The sequence below is a fragment of the Chinchilla lanigera genome, unplaced genomic scaffold, assembly GCF_000276665.1.
Source record: "Chinchilla lanigera isolate Chin_1 unplaced genomic scaffold, ChiLan1.0 scaffold00025, whole genome shotgun sequence".
NCBI classification, from domain to species: Eukaryota; Metazoa; Chordata; class Mammalia; order Rodentia; family Chinchillidae; genus Chinchilla; species Chinchilla lanigera.
In genome coordinates, this window is record NW_004955426.1 from 21,371,229 (window position 1) to 21,387,709 (window position 16,481).

Genomic DNA, 16,481 nt, shown 5'->3' on the forward strand with positions numbered 1-16,481 from the left:
GAAAAATGAGCTCGAGAGCAAGTTGTCTTCTCAAAGCAATGACAGTCTTCGGACTCCTAAAAATGTTGTGTGAGGGACGTCCAGCGTTCTTTGAAATCAGGGCATCTGCAGAGCAACTAAGCTCTTGCAACCAGGAGGCTTCAAGTGTACATCTGCACTCTTCATCTTAAAAATGCTGGCGAAGATCCTAGTTCTTTGTGTTTCTTACCTTTTCAGTCTGTGCAATGCAGGGAGCCAGAGCTCAAAGAGATTTGTCATTATGCTGTTTAAACTACTAAAACAGTGACGTGTTGAGTTACTTTAAACAAGTTTAGAGTATTACAGTTTGCCTTTTCTCTCTATATTTATGTTCAGGATCTACCCGAGAAACGTCATTCGTATTCCCAATTCTTTTTCATCACAGTTGTACAGCCAGGCAAAAGAACACACTCTGGTGTTCCCTGAAGGGGAGGGAGGAAACCTGCAATAATGGGAAGTAATTAAACTTAGCCTTAGAAAAGTCTTTGAAAATGTTCTAATCAAGACTTCCAGCTTTCCCGAGTGTGTGCGCGCTTTATTTTCCAATCTTCCTGGTCCCGATTTGCATTCCTAATAAAAAGGGAGCTGACAAAGCTTGAAAGTGGTCTAAGCCAGCAAGGCTGCTTTGGGTGAGCCAAAAATTAATCAATATTCCAGAAACCTCGGGGCTCTGCCCGCCTTCCCTGTTCTGTTTTCGTTTCCCCACTCCCCCTTTCCCGCGCCCAGGCTCCTCCCCTTTTCTTAAGTGGCCCTGATAGTAAGTTGCAGTTTCCGAGCACATGCAGAGGTCGGGCCAGCCTGCTGCTCGCTGCGTCCTGCCACTCCGTCGTACCTGCCCGGACCTCACCTTGTCACTGCCTGGGCGGCCTTCCACCGGTTGGAAAATCAGAAAAGGTAAGGATAAGCACCGTATTCCGGCTGGGTTTACTTTCTCTTCCCACTTCCCTGCCGGTCTATTTTGCGCTCCCGCAGTGGGGCAGCGAGCGCAGGCGCTGGCTTGGCCATGTTGGGGGATGAAGTCCACGCCAGGAACTGAACGTAGGGAGCGAGCGTGTGGTGTCTAAGCCGGATCCACTCCCAATTTGGGTTTGAGTCACTGAGGATTAGGGGTAGGTTGTGGTTGGCGATCTAGAAGAGGGAATGAAAACTGGGCCGGTCTGCTTTAAAGTGACTGACCGGTAAAAAGAATCCAGCGCATTTAGTTTAAAAAAAAAAAAAAAAAAAAAGCCGGACCCTTCCCCTCTGCTGGTCTTCACTTCTCTCTCTAAACTTTTAATCTGGTGTAAAGTCTTCAACAAGTAGTAGGTTTTTAGATCCGCGACCGCAATCCGCAATTTGTTTAAAAGTCAAACTGTTAGGACAAATCTTTTTTTCCACCCTTGGATTTGCCAAAGGCTTGCGAGGAATCCTGGGTTTCCAGTTACCTCCACAAGACGCGCACGCGGGCCCTCGCCCGGCCAGACGCGCAAGTCCGCAGGCACCGCCGAGCTTCCCTGCGCTTGATCGCGGCAAAGATTATAGACCCGGGCTCTCCTAAAGCCGCGGGAGGAATCCCTTGGTTTTCCAGATCCTCTGATTTCCAGCAAGGAAAGGTTTTCTTAATAACTGTGTTTGAATAACCTTAGAGTGCTTTAAAGAAATCAGAAACCACCCACTGTAATGCTTGGATTGAAAACTGGATTCTTCTAATCGTTTCACGTAGAAATCCCAAATTTTAAAATACTTAGGAGTCAGTGATAGTTTCCTCAGAAGACACCGATGTGTTTGCCACAAAGACAAATGCTACTTTGTCCTTGTGTTTATAATAACATGAAAATGAATTATGATTTCAGATAATTTGTTAGATATGCCTGCAGCCCTTGGTTTATTTTATGGAAAAAAATTTCAAGTGGTACCCTGTAAAGTAGGCAAGTGTATGACTCATATCCCCTGGGCACTTGTGTTCTTTTCAGAGCGATATTCACTAGTTGATATTCTCATTTTTTTCTTTCCTCTCAGAGATTTCCATAGCCCGGGGGCACCTAGTCACTGACCTGCCTGACTTACACCCTTACCTTTTCTCAACCTCCTCTTTTAAGACAAGGTCTCACCATGTAGTCCAGGCTGGCTTTGAACTTGGAATCCTCCTGTCACTGCCTCTCCAGTAATTAGGGTTAGAAGTATGCACCACTTGGCCCAACTCTTTTTTTCCCCTTAATGAAGAAAACAGCCAGTTACTTTACTGCATGTAACACACTCACCTGCTGAATACAGGTATCTTAGTCCTTTTTATTGACCTGGTTATGTCTTCAACCACATATAAACATGAGTTATCAATTAATTATTGGGTACTGCCTATGTGTTCAGCTAATTGGACGTTTATTGTGTTCATTATGCAAGGCTCTTGGCAAAATTCTGAGGGGGGGATGGAGGATGCTCCCCACATGTGGCTCTGAAGAACCCTCTCTTTAGCCTCATTGGAGGGAAAAGGACAGCCTTTGAGAAACAGAACACAGTTTCTCCTTGAGTTTATACCCGTTTCTCACACATGGTCCTGTACGATATGTGCATTCTAGCCTGGAAGCCCCATACTGTGGCTCTCCAGTCCTTGACGGAAGATTATGCATTTTGCCCACAGTCTGCCATACAGTGGGGCAGCACTGATTTCTCATCCCTGGAATCTGTAACTCTTGTTTCTTTCTTTCCCGGTCTAGTTGGGTTCTAACACCAAAGAGGAGATTTGACTTTCTGGGGTAGTTCCAAGACTCGGAAGTGCAAAGAAGAGACACTCTCAGAAAAGTAAACATGACCAAAAGCAATGGGGAAGAGCCCAGGATGGGCGGCAGGATGGAAAGATTCCAGCAAGGAGTTCGCAAACGCACACTTTTGGCTAAGAAGAAAGTGCAGAACATCACAAAGGAGGATGTTAAAAGTTACCTGTTTCGGAACGCTTTTGTGCTGCTTACTGTCACCGCTGTCATTGTGGGTAAGTCACGTGACAAAAAACCAAAACAAAACAAAGACAGAGGCAAACAAACAAACAAAACCCCTGTATCTAGTTTCTCTGGAGCATCTGGCTTCCTGGGAACATTATCAGATGGATTGATTGTAGATATTCAAAATGAAGCTGGGTGTAGTGGTGCACGCCTGTGATCCCAGCACTCAGGAGGCTAAGGCAGGAGGATTGTTGCAAGTTCAAGGCCAGCCTGGGCTACAAAGTGAGCTCAAGGTCCCCCTGAACTGCATAGCAAGACGCTGTCTCAAAAAGACAAAAAAAAAAAAACTATAGCCCAAGCTCTCCTGAATTTGAACACTTTTTCCAGAAAAATTGTTGATGTGTTCGGAGCAATATAGGGTAAACACATGAAAATCTGAAAGAAGCCTCACTAGGCATCATTCAAATCACTTGATTGTGTGGTGAGGGGGGAAAAAAAATCAAACACTTTCCATCTCGTGTAGGAATAAAGGAGCATTTTAATCATTAGGGATGAGCAGTTAAGTAACACCAGAAGCAAGCAAACATCCTAGATTTGGCCAACATCTTATCATTATACAATGTCACTTTCACTTAAAACTAATTTATACAGTTAATGCCTCAAAATGTGATATAGTTCCTTAACCATAATTATAGTCTAGTTGGTGCTGACTTGAAACTGAGCATCAGTGTTTAAACACTAGAATCTTTTATGTATTTGCATGCTCTCACCCAGTGGCTGGGAAAGAAAGGTAAATTGTAGTTCAAACTGGCCTTGCACTCATTATGTAGCCCAGGTTGGCTTTGAGCTAGTGGTGATCCTCCTGCCTCAGCCTCCCAAGTCTTGGGATTATAGGTGTGCACCAGTGCGCTGGCACCAGCTATATCTTTCTTGAAAGATTTCAATTCCTTCTTAATTTAGCATGGTTGACAGCACTTTGTCCTAATAAAACATTGTTTTGTTTATTGCTATTGGAGTTTTAGTTTATTATTTATGGGTACCATTGATCTTATAATATAGCTGAAAAAATACTTACTTGGAATTTTTTACCAAATTAATATAGAAATCCTTAAGTTGTCAAATATACAAACCAATACCAGGTTATAAAAAAAGTTCTGTCTTAATTTTACGCTAATTGGCTACCAAAAAAGCATTCACATACAGTTTTAATATCTGCCTTGGAATTAGCCAAGATCTCCAACTATAAAGAGGTAATGACTTAGTAAAAATTAAGAAAATTCTGTAGCATCTAAATATAATTATAACTTTTTCCAAGAAAATATGATTCATACATTGCACACAAATTGAAATATAGCAGGAGAATATAGTCTGTCACAAGACTTTAGATATATCCCATTTCAACATCTTTGGCTCCTTTTTGTGACTGTTGATTAATGAATATTCAATTAATTGTAAAGAAGCTCAAAGAGAACATATCCTGACTCACTCAGAGATGTAATGACTTTCCTTGTGTAGATTCCCAACCTTGAGTGTATTCCTGGAAGAGGTATTTCAGTACAGTTCATTGACCTGGGACTCAAGGCAAAAATGCATTATCTTGATCTCATTTTTTGTTCTGAATCACAGGCGTTGTCAATACTCAGAGCTAACATTTATGTAGTGCTGTTCCAGCTGTGTTCTAGGTTTTTTTGTATGTATTAGCTCACTTAATCCTCAAACGAATCTATGGAGTGAGTGGGTAGGTATGATTTCTGTGATCTTTCTCACTTTACAGATGAAACTGGTCATGGAGAGATCAATCAACTCACCCAAAGTCATGAGGCTATTAAGTATTAAAATGGGAAGTCAAACTAGTCTAGTGCCAACTGCTGACTAGTTGACATCATATGAGAAATGCCAGGAAGAGAAACACTTCCATGTGTGGGTGGAGAGCAGTTAGCAAGCAGAGCTAGATGCAGTCATATATCATGGTCATTTTATTATTTGATTTCCCCAATTAAACTCAGCAAAAACTTACCTTTCTCATTCATTTGACAAATCGCCATTAATTCTTTATCCATAACACCTATTAAAAGTGTATTCTAAACCCCAGAAAAATTCAATCTTTAAAAGAGAAATACTTCTGCTAAAGAACAGAGGAAGGGAAAATAATAAAACCTGACCATGGAAGGAGAAGGAAGTTCCTAAATACAAAGTAATAGTATCTCTAAAAAATAGGAAGAAAACACAAGGAGTTGAGGTCTATTTTCCCTAGGAGCTCTAAGATCACTTCCTAGCCCAGGGAGGCCTTTCCTCCAATTTGTGAGAATTGCAAATAAGAGTTGGCTGAGCTGGGGTAGATAAGTTGGCAGGATGCCCTCATGGTTGGCCTTACCAGTGGAAACTGAGGAGTTAGGAGCAACAAGAAGAAGGCACTAACAAAGAACACATAAAAAAGAGCTCATTGACAGTCAGAGAGACCGCTAAGTCTACACCAATGACTTGGAATAACAAATAGATAATTTAGTAACAAACAGATTTAGGAGAGAAGGAAGAACCATTCTGTTATCTGTTGGTATGTCATCCATTGAAGACCCAGTGGAAACAAAGGCTCCATTTATCTAGGCACTAGGTTCCATGTCTACATCAGCCTTAAATAAAATAAAAGCGAAGGAATATGTCTGGACACCAACTCTTTTATTCACTTCAGTGTAATAATAAAAAACAGGAAAGATACTAACAAGGAAGAAGAAAATAGTTACTTTCCCAAAATACATCGTAAGAACTCTAATTATTACTTAATTTTCAAATGCTTAGACTCCAAATTTTTTAGTGAAAAACACTGAGAAAACCTGGGTAGTTGGGGTAATCTTTGTTGTTCAGTCTGTTCTGTCTTTTTAAAATAAAATGAATGTATTGGAAATGGAAGCTAGAAAAATATCATGGAGGAATAGATATATCTGAACCCATATATTCAGAATAAAGCAGAGAATTGTAAATATTTCAATATCAAATCCTCTATAACCATAGAACCACTTGAACAGCCTGATTTTACATCCTGTGTCATTTCTCAGCAAGGTTGAAGTCTTATAATGTGCAGTGCTATGACAAAAGCTCATGTAAGTAGAGCAGGTTAGCATCCTGACAGACAGCATGCTAAGTTTCCAGTCCTTTTAAGAGGTTTTGTCAGGAAAGTACTAGGATAATGTGTCTTCCAGGGCTGTGGCAGACATCTGTCTGACAAAAAACACACTACAAGACTGTTATTCTTCCTCCAGAAAGCACTTTCTTGTCTCAAACTGTGGTGAGTTGTGTTAGAGTGACCTCAAACATCTGGCTGAAAGAAAGGGAAAATCATTTGTCTTCTACAAATCACAGAATACCAACTCTTTTCCGTGAATTGCACAATAAAAAGAATCAAATCTCAGGCAGAGGATTATGAAGAAATGGATCACAAGACCAACGGAAGGGGTGGGAATCTAAATAGAACTGCATAGAATCAGATGGTGGTTTTACCTAATGGGGTTTTTGGGTATCTTTCTCTGCTGTTGGTCTTGCCATTTGTGCATACTCAAAAAGTTTACATTTGAGTTTCCCTTTATGTGAGTTTGAGAGAAATTGGTATTTCTTAAGAAAGAAAACAAACTGATTGCATTTTCACAAAATAATAATACTCCTGGAGTAAATTTAAATTGCACTAAAATTCATTTCAGTGCAATTCTATAAAAATATCTGAATTAACTGGTCATCATAGATGCCTTGGGATAGGAACTAGGTATCTGTGGGAAGGGGTAGAATGAATATTACTTTCCTCTGAATAAGTTTTTGGGGTAGTTTGAATGTTTTGATACTTTTTAGCTCATTAATATGTCATCTATTAGCTATTCTCTAATAAATGAGTAAGTTAAATTGCTTTTTGTTTTTGAGACAAGGTCTCCATATGTAGTTTGGGTTGGTCTTGAACTCCTTATATAGCCCAGGTTTACCTATGACTCACGGCCATCCTCCTTCCTCAGTCCCCAGAGTGTTTGGATTACACCACTATGCCCAGCTCAGATTATTTATTTTTCAAAAATCCAATGCTGCTCACCAATTTAAAAACTATTAAATCCTGTGTATCTAGCCCTGGACTATGTAGTTAGTTTAGAGGGGAAGATGGGTAAGAGTAAGGTGAGAGTATACACAACGCTCAGTGATGGCAACAGCAAAGCTGGAAGTGAGCTCTACACATTTAAAAACTGAGGTTGGATGAGCATGGTGGTGCATACCTGCAATCCAACACTCAGGAGGCTGAAGCAGGAGGATTGCCTCAAGTTCAAGGCCAGCCCTGGGTTACATACTGAGTTCAAGGCCAGCCTAAACTATATAGCAAAACACTGTCTCCAAATAAAGGAGGGAGGAGGATCCTACTATGCGTACTGTTTTGCATGATACGTGGCATCTTTCTCTGGTAATATTTTAGAGGTTCCATTTTCTTATAAACACCTGCATTGGGATCCCTACATGTGCGATATTAAAAGAGAGAGGAGGGGGAGAGAGAGAGAGAGAGAGAGTATGGCCTTTGGTGAAGGATAGACCTGGATTCATATGCTAGGTCTGTTAATAGTTCATATGTTTCTAGAGAAGACATTTAACCTTTTTTTAGCCTCAGTGTCCTCATTTGTCATTACAACTATAATAAAATAACAAACACGCTCTCAATAATATGACAGTCACTCTGTGTTCTGACTATTGTTGTGTTTTAACTTTCTTTAAACATTCTAACAGCCCAGAGAAGGAGGCATTCTTGTTTCTCTCATTTTACAGATGAGGAAACTGAACTCTGACCCTCACTCTCCTGTCGGTGTATATTGAGTGGGATTCCGAATCCACCATTCCAGCCTACTGCTCTTACCACACTGCTCTGGGTGCCAGTCCCTGCTCCCAGGGAGGCCTGTCCTCCTATATTAGAGCAGTTCGTTAACAGTCTGCACTGATCCTCCCCAGGAGAGGTGGGAAGGAGATTTCAATTGGGAGGTTGTTAGACAGTCACTCGTGAGAGTTGGTGATTGAATGAGAGAGGGCGGATTACAGGCGGATGACTTGATTTCTGGATTGTGTGACCACATGGCTAATGGTGCCCCTTTGAAGGTAGACCGCAGGAGGAAGATTCAGGACCTGGAGGGCTGAGGTACACACAGGCAATGATCTCTGTTAGGGACCTGATGAGTTTGACAGGCAAGATGCCAACACAATACATGTACAGCAAGGGAAACACCCTCACTATCTCCAGACTGAACAAGAATGGTACTGTCTTTGGATATTAAATGATGATTAGTAAATTAGGTATTCTATTGCCCTAGCTTCTCTGCCTTTTATGGCGGAAAGCATTCATCTTTCAAAAATGCCATGTTGCATTCTGTACCTAGGACATTATCTGGCTGTGTTGGGGAAGTTTGGCCAAGCAAGTTAACTGGTGTGGTTCACTGTCAGCTGCTGAGCTGACCCAGCTGGTTATGGGACTGCACCAGCTACTTGTTTAAGTTAGTGGAGCAGGCAAAATCTGGAACCCATGCTCATATCAACTCCACCTTGTAAGGCCCCAGACAGAAGGGCATCTCCACACAAGAATCCAAAAAACCGGGAGACCAGTTTCCAGATTCAGATTAGTGGTTTCTTCAACAATTCTGGAAAATGAGAAAAGAGACGCCCTTTGGGGAACTGAGGCAAGCCCTCCCCTGGAAGTATCACAGCTGACTGTGCTACAGCTTATTTGAAGCTTCTGGGGCAGAGGCCTGGGGAGGAGGAAACTGAGAATTTGCTAGAGAGTAAAGACACAGGGAGAGGAAGTAAGAACTTCTTTCAGGAAGCAGAAGTACACAAAAAAAGTCAAGGTGGGTGTTATGGTTTATGTTAAGATGTCTCCCGCAAACCTTCATGCAGTCATAGGTGAGGCTTTTTCAGAGGTGGCTGAATCTAGAGTGGATGACAATGGAATTGATTCACAATGCAATGCTAGTATCAGGGGCTCTAGGATTAGGGGTTTGAGTTCTACCTGCCCTAGGTAGCCTGGATAAAGCATAAGGGATAGGAAAAGCTGTGTTCATTCCTTGTTGCTTTTCTACCTTCTGCCTACCATGCACTGTTTGTTCTCTGAGATGCCTGTCTGCCATGCCACCCTACCTTAGAGCCAGGCAACTATGGACTGAAACCTCCATAAACTGTGAGCTAAACCTTTCCTCCTTTAACTTTGGATGTTGGGTATTTTGTCTCAGTAACAAGAAAAGTAATTAAGACAGAATTTGGTATGAGAGAAGTGGGGTCTTTGCTATGACTCTACCTGACCATATGGTATAGGAACCTTGGAGCTGGCCTGTGGAAAGGGGAAGAGTTAGAAAAGGTTTGGAAATGCTGGCTGAAAAAGTAGAGCTGGAACACATGAGGCTGTACTGATGGGAGATTCTAATCAGAGCTCAGGAGACCAGAAAGCCAATAGAAATTCTGCCAGTGAAGACCAGACTCAAAAGATTTCTGCTAGGAAGAAAGACTACGTTGGTTGTTGGACTCCAGATGGTGTATATTGTGCCTTGACAGAAAGTTTGTCTGCATTTGCTCTTGCCCAGAGACTTTGCCTGAGACTGAGAGGGGTACAAACTTGTTACGGCAAAAATTTGGGCTATATTCCGCAAGAGACCAAAGAGAACAGACAAAGTTTTTAATTTAGACCGGTCACCTCTCATCCCGACTTGCAAGTCCGGGGAAGTGGGCGTGGACCTGTCTTTGTTCCCAGGTTATGTACATTTTTGGTTTCCATGGTAACAGAAAGGAATGTTATAGCCCTGGCCACATGTTGTTTTCCTTGTGCCATGTAACTGGGCCAGGCTCCGGTCATGAGCCCAACCACAATGATATATACTTTTTGTACTCTGTTTTATATGTCCCCCTTTACATAACCGTACATTTACTTTATGGTTACAATGTTTACCTAGGGCCAGGCGATGGAACTGCCCAGGCAGGGTCATGGAGGGTTAACTAGGCCTAGGCGCCCCCTTATCTTGGGGAGACATTCCTAGACAGTGTTGATCTGGGGAATTAGCTCTTACACTGTCCCAGGAGGCTTCCCAAGGCACCTCGTAGGCTTTTACCAAAACTATTTTATCCAAAATAATATGCTAAGATTCATTGCCCCCTACAAACTAATCTGGCAGAAGAAATTTCAAGGCAGTCTAATGTTGAGGCTGTGGAATGGCTACTGTTAGAGGCTTTTAGCCAGATTTATATTGAGAATTAAGAGCAAAGAACCCAACAAAATTATTTAAATCATTTTGAAGTTGGCCAGAAGGGAAGTTCCAGTAAAGTTGCAGCCAGCAAAGGTGGGACAGAGGAAAAACTGGTCACTGAAAAGACTAGAAAGAAATAGCCAAGTATTTCAGAAAAAAAAAAAAAAAAAAAAAAAAAAAAACAGAAAAAATGGCCTGAGGGCAGTACAAGAACCAACAGGACCTCACTCTTTGCAGGCTCAAAATTGCAAGTGTGAAAGACTTGCTTTGAGAAGAAAGCCCCAGGGCACCATGTTCCAGAATGATGTCAGCTTAGGGAAGTTTTTCCTCAGGGTTTGGTTCATACACATTTGACCCTTAACAAGAAAGAAGGAAGCCTGGCTACTGCTCCAGCTGGGAGCAGACCTTGGCAACATCCATGTGATGCTGGTCTTAGGTGCATTCAGATTACAAAATCTGTGGGATCAAGAAGGCTTCCACCCAGATTTCAGAAGACCTGGGAGGCCAGGCAATGGGGCCCTGAGAGGGCAGTGTGTGAAGCTGTGAGCATGAACTGAAAGGTGAGGTGGAGACTCCAGAAGTTTGGAGAAGCCAGGAACGTGGATTTTCTGAGAAAAACTGCAAGAAGGGAGCAGTGCAGACCCCAGAGAGAAGCTGTGGGAGCTACAACCACCAGCAGTGCCATAGGGGTGGAGGCACCCAAGCCCTTTGGAGTTTACAACTTGCCAGGGATACTGGAAGTAGAGCTATGGGATTTAATGTTTGCCTACTGGATTTTGATCTTGCTTTGCTATCCCCTCCCCCATCTGTAACTTTTGGAATGAAAATGCCTATCTCGTGCCATTGAGTGTTGGCAGTGTTTACTTTCTTCTCATTTGTACAGGGGCTTGCAGCTAAGAGTTTGCCTTAAATCTCAGAGGAGACTTTGGACATGGACTTTTCAGCAATGCTGAAACTGTTAGGACTTTGGCAACACTTAGAGATGGATTAAATGTCTTTTGCATAAAGGGATATGTCTGAGTCTTTTGCAGGGGGCAGGGGTGGAATATTACAGCTTGTGTTTAGGTCCCCCTCAAACCCTCCTGTGGTCATAGGTAGGCTTTTTCAGAGGTGGCTCGATCTGGAATATGTGACACTGGAATTGATGCATGGTGCAATACTAGGATTAAGGGTGTGAGGACTAACCGCCCTAAGTAGCCTAGGTAAGATATAAGGGCTAGGGAGAGCTGTGGTCATCCCTTGTTGCTTTGCTGTCTTCTACCTGCCAAGAGCTGTTTTTCCTCTGCAATGCCTCTCTGCTGTGTCACTCTGCCTTGGGAGAGCCAATTATTGACTGGAACCTCTATAAATTGTGAGCTAAATAAACCTTTCCCCCCTTTAACTTTGGATGTTGCATATTTTGTTCCAGCAATGAGAAAAATAAGTAGGACAATGGGGATGACAAGGGCCCGATAGGTATATAATGCATACCTAGAACCTGGCTACTTCCCCATCCTCTCAAAAAGCATTTAAGGGAGCTGCTTCCCACTGTGTGGCTGTATCTAGTAAGGTACTGTGGAGACCCTAGCTCTGGGTTCTAGAGGCAGACAAGACTATGTTTGAGTTCTGGAGCTGAGCCTCTATTTCTTCACGTGTAAAGATAGAATACTTTTGTAAAAACTCTCTGCCAAGATCTGTATCCCCATTCTGCCATGGACAAACTATGTAACTTTAATTGCTTTCCTTAAGTGCTTGACAGGTAAAATGTCCATAGAGAATGCAAACCCATTGCCTTTTGTTTATATCTTCACAATGGCAGTGATCCGTAATGAGCACTAATTTGGCAAAGCTTATCTGCCAGACAACTACAAAAGCCAGGGATTGGAAACATTGAGGGCTGGAAGATATTTACCAGGTTTAGATTTAGGAGAAGTGGCTCGTATATCCTTGGCTACAGAAGAGAGCCAAGAGAGTTGTACAAAGAGATTTAATAGTTGTCAAGGGCCTTAAGAGGCAGAAATGAAAGCCTCAAAGTGAGCAATACTGACAGTATTGACCCGTACCTCACTGGCCTCTTGAGCAGAATGAGAAAGCAATCCCCAGGCAGCTGTTATCACAACACAGACTATCCAATAGGAGGGAGCACCTGGCGGGAGAAGCCTCTCTCAGGAAAACTAGGAGGTGCTGAGAAAATGTTTTTTAAAAATGTTCTAGTGTACTTGGATTCCTCTTTTGTTCCTGCCACTCGGGACCCATTGGAGGACTCACCCCCTCCCCGGTTCTTCCATTGCCCCAGCATTTTTGTGTTTCCTGCTCCTTAGAGCAGGGGCTGGTGACAGGAGAGGAGCTGGAACCTTGAGAGAAGTGTGGCTGGTTTCCAACAGAGTTGGTCAGGGTTAATTTGAAGCAGGGGGTAGAAGGCTTGATGTTGTGCTAAGATTATCTCTGGATTTTATTTTGCTCTGTATCTCTTCCTGTTAATTCAGATATTGAGGAAACTTGAGATGTTGAGAAAAAGTTGAAACTGAGCTGGCAGTTTCTAATTTCTCTTGCCAGTAGGTGATCAAATAAGTAAGGATGTTTAGAACAAGTACTTACAATAATAATACCTTCCATTTTTGCGGTGTTCCAGTTTCTGAAGCACTTTCCCACTGCACTCTGCACCAGTGTGTGCCCACTCCCGCCCACTCACTTTCCACGTCCTATCTGCAAATTTCTGGAATGCGGCTAAGGTGCACTGAGAGTCTCAAGGTCCCGGTTACAGGCCCCGCTTTGCCATTAGCTAATGTATTTTATGATTTAAGACAAACTTCTAGGCCGCTTATTTTCTCATCATTAAAATAAGTATAGACTATTATCTGCTCCCAACTCTGAAATTATATTAAGTCTTTTTGTTTGTTTGTTTTTGTTTTTCTTCCGGTACTAGAAATTGAACTCACGACCTTGTGCTTGCCAGGCAGGCGCAGTGCCTCTGAGCTAAATCCCCAGCCCTATATTAAGTCTTGTTTGCCCTCTGCTAAAGGATCAGAACACGTGGAGTTAGATATACCCTGTTTGCTTTCCAGTGCATGACACTGTACCATTGCAAGGCCCTTTCTCTGATGATCTTCCAGCTCATTTGAGCTGGTCTCTCCACACTAGCAAGCGACCACTGTCTCCCCTCTTGCTTTCTCCATCGTGTAATTGCCTTCTCAGTAACATTCCAGCTCTGGGTCCGATGATTGACAGTGTTTCCTGCCTGGTGTCTGAGGACACAAGAAGAGCACAACTCTATAGAAGATGCATCTATCTGTTCATCCTTCACAAATCAGACAACAGTGCAAGCCCTTGTTTTTGCACTCCTATAACAAGGCTATGTGGAGGAGGCAACCAGAGTTGAAGTGCTATCTTTTCCAAGTTGTATATTCTCGGTATTAGAGTACTCAGTGTTTACGGGACACCGGGAAGCTATCATCCATCAGGTATTTGGCCTGGCAGTGAGTGGGCTGCATCGTTGCTGTGAAATGAGGAAACACAAGAGCACTTCAGGGCACCAAGTTCAGTCACCACAAAAACCGAGCATAAGAATTATGGGTTAAGAGTATTCACACCACGATGCCTTCTTAAGAGATATGCACTGTGATCACAGAAGACACCTCAGCCGAGAACATGTATGTCTGCTAGTACAGCATAAAGATACCTTCACTTCCTATTTGGAGTCATTCCAGACTAGCAAATCAACAGAAAAAGGGAGAAAACTGCATGTATTGACAATATAATTTCTAGTTCACAGTTCTGCAAACATTGAAATATCATAAACAATAGTTTGGAGAGAATGATGGAAAGAGAGAAAAGGAGAGAAAACTGCTCAAGAAGTTTCAAAACCAAGAAAGGGAAGGAGAAATGCCCCAGAGAGGTTTAGATATGATAAACCTGGGTGAAGTAAGACAGGGAGCGGGGCAGGCACTCCTTTTTTCCTTTGTGTACCGTACCAAAGACTCGAAGGTAAATAGGAGCAGTGAGTTGAAAGGCACAATCAAGTTTTGAATTTCAGGACAGAGTTCCTGTCTCCAGAGAGGGTAACTCCATTCTTTTTGTCCCCAAAGAGACTTCTCCAATTCTCCAGCAGAGAGTCCAGGCCACCAACTGCTGCACCTTCCCAGGGAGAGGACAGTGGGCTGTTGGTGAGAGAGCTGTGTGAGAGGAGGCTCATTTATCCCTAATGACAGTGGAGATGGGCAATATCTGGCCTCCTCACCCTGAAAAGACGCTCTGCTTTCAGATACTTTCAGATACTTTTGCATCACGTGAAATTCCATCTTTAAAGCAAGTAAAACAAAACCCTAGGAATATGTGTGCCTGAGAGAAAGTTTGCTGGTGTCTTCAGCTTCTCTGTGAATGCGCAAGTAAAGGCAGTGAGAGGAAAATTATGAGTCTATTAAATGACTGCCTGTGATCAAAGTTATCTTCACTTTTATTTATCTTTGTTTTCTTAGATTTGTATATGTGTATAGTAATGGACATTGAAGCCAGGGCCTTCACACTGAGGTACATTCCCAGCCATTTAAAAATTTTTAAATTTTGACACAGGGTCTGTCTAAACTGCTCAGTTGCCTAGGCTGGGTTTGAACGTGTAATCTTCCTGCCTCAGCCTCCCAGAGGGCTAGGATTACAGACAAGCATCACCATACACTATTTGGATCTACTTTTTTTAAAGCCAGCGAAGCAGTCATGTGTTATTGTTTGGGGCTTTGCAAGGGGAACAATTTAACAAAGGACACATATTTTATAAGATTATTTTATAACAGTCACCCAAAGAGTCACATACAAGAGATTGCAGGAAATGTGCCCACACACTAAGGACCAAAGAACACAGCTGAGGGCCTAGATCCCACAATAATGTCCCACATGAGTCCATCTGAAGACCTAGAGCCCATAATAGTGCCTCCCACAAGTCCAACTGGCAGCGTAGAGCCCATGACAACGTCTCGTGCAAATCTGTTTCATGGATATATGCTGGGAAGATCCCAAAGTCAGTGGTGGAAGCTACAAAGTCTGTGCCAGCAGGATGAAGGATCCGTGCTAGCAGGCTGAGGGATCTGCACCAGAGTCAGGAAGCGACACTCAAAGTAAGAACCAGAGCTCCCCTGAACAGTACCACAGCCATCCTCAGTGACAGTGAGGTCCCGAGCTCCTCCAATGATAAGGACAGCTGAGTTCCCATCAGGGAAGCCAAAGTGACGAGCTTCTTCAGGAGACTGAGCAGTGCGCCATCTTCCCCTCCAGAGCCAGGAAGTGGTGCTCAAATTGAGGACCAGAGCTCCCCCAAAGTGAACCGAAGCTATTCTCAGTGACAATGAGGTCCTGAGCTCCTCGGACAATGAGACCAGCAGAGTTCATCAGGAAAGCCAGCATGGCAAGCTTCTCCAAGAGAACCAACAACTGCTTACAGTTTCTAACAGAACCCAACAGCTTCTCTCAGTTCCCAACAGCCTTCCTTCTTCTCCATTTCTGCCTCTTATGCTGCGGCAACACTCCTCAGGTGGGCCTGCTACACCCAGCACCATGCTTACTCAGTTCAGCTGGGTGATACAAGCTGACCACCAGTTGTCAACCCACCACATCGTGTAAGCAAAGCTGACATTCCGTAAAATTTCCAGTGTATTACAAATTCTGGCATTACAGTGCTTCATACAAGATGAGAGATAATGAAAGAGCGTGTCACCTTTGCCACATGATTTAGAGTGTGAGTTTTCAGTTTGGGCATAGAGTGCTTATAACTCCATAGGCAAACTGATTGAAGCAGTATATAGGTGTGTAACAACTGAGTTCAAAGGGTTTTCATAAACACTTCCTTGTCTCCAGAAAAAGACAGTTGGTAAGAAAGTGATCAACTCACTATAAATCAAGCACGATGAGGGACTTTCCTCTCAAAGTCATCACTGAAGCAACTTACAGCAGTATTAAGAAACACACTCAGAATGAAAGCAACTTCTTAGAAGAGCCTGGGCATCTGGCAGAAATGTACACAAGTGGGAGTTGTGGTGCACACCTGTAATCTCCAGCACCTAGGAGGCTGAGGCAAGAGGACTGCCATAATGTTCAAGGCCAGCCTGGGCTACATAAGGAGATTCTATCTCCAAAAAAAGACAAAAAGAAAAATGAGTAATATAGAAATGAATTCAGTAAGATAAAAAAGATTCAAGAACCTTTCCTCTGGTTATTTGTTTTGTGATTTTACTTATGTAGTAGATAAAATTCCATAGTTTAAAATAAAAAAATACAAGAGGATATAAAGAGAAAGTATCCTAGATTTAGCTATTATGAATTGTGCTGCTATAAACATTGGTAT

General features: G+C 42.7%; 1 protein-coding gene across 1 annotated transcript in view; it reads left to right on the plus strand.

Moving 5' to 3' along the window:
• The first annotated feature begins 756 nt into the window (after nt 1–756).
• Nucleotides 757–16,481, plus strand: part of Slc1a3 (solute carrier family 1 (glial high affinity glutamate transporter), member 3) — a 78,765-nt gene continuing 63,040 nt past the window's right edge. The window contains exons 1-2 of the mRNA XM_005386210.2: nt 757–912; nt 2,712–2,983. Coding sequence (XP_005386267.1) covers nt 2,803–2,983 — 181 coding nt within the window. The 5' untranslated portion in view covers nt 757–912; nt 2,712–2,802. The remainder of the gene's footprint in view (nt 913–2,711; nt 2,984–16,481) is intronic.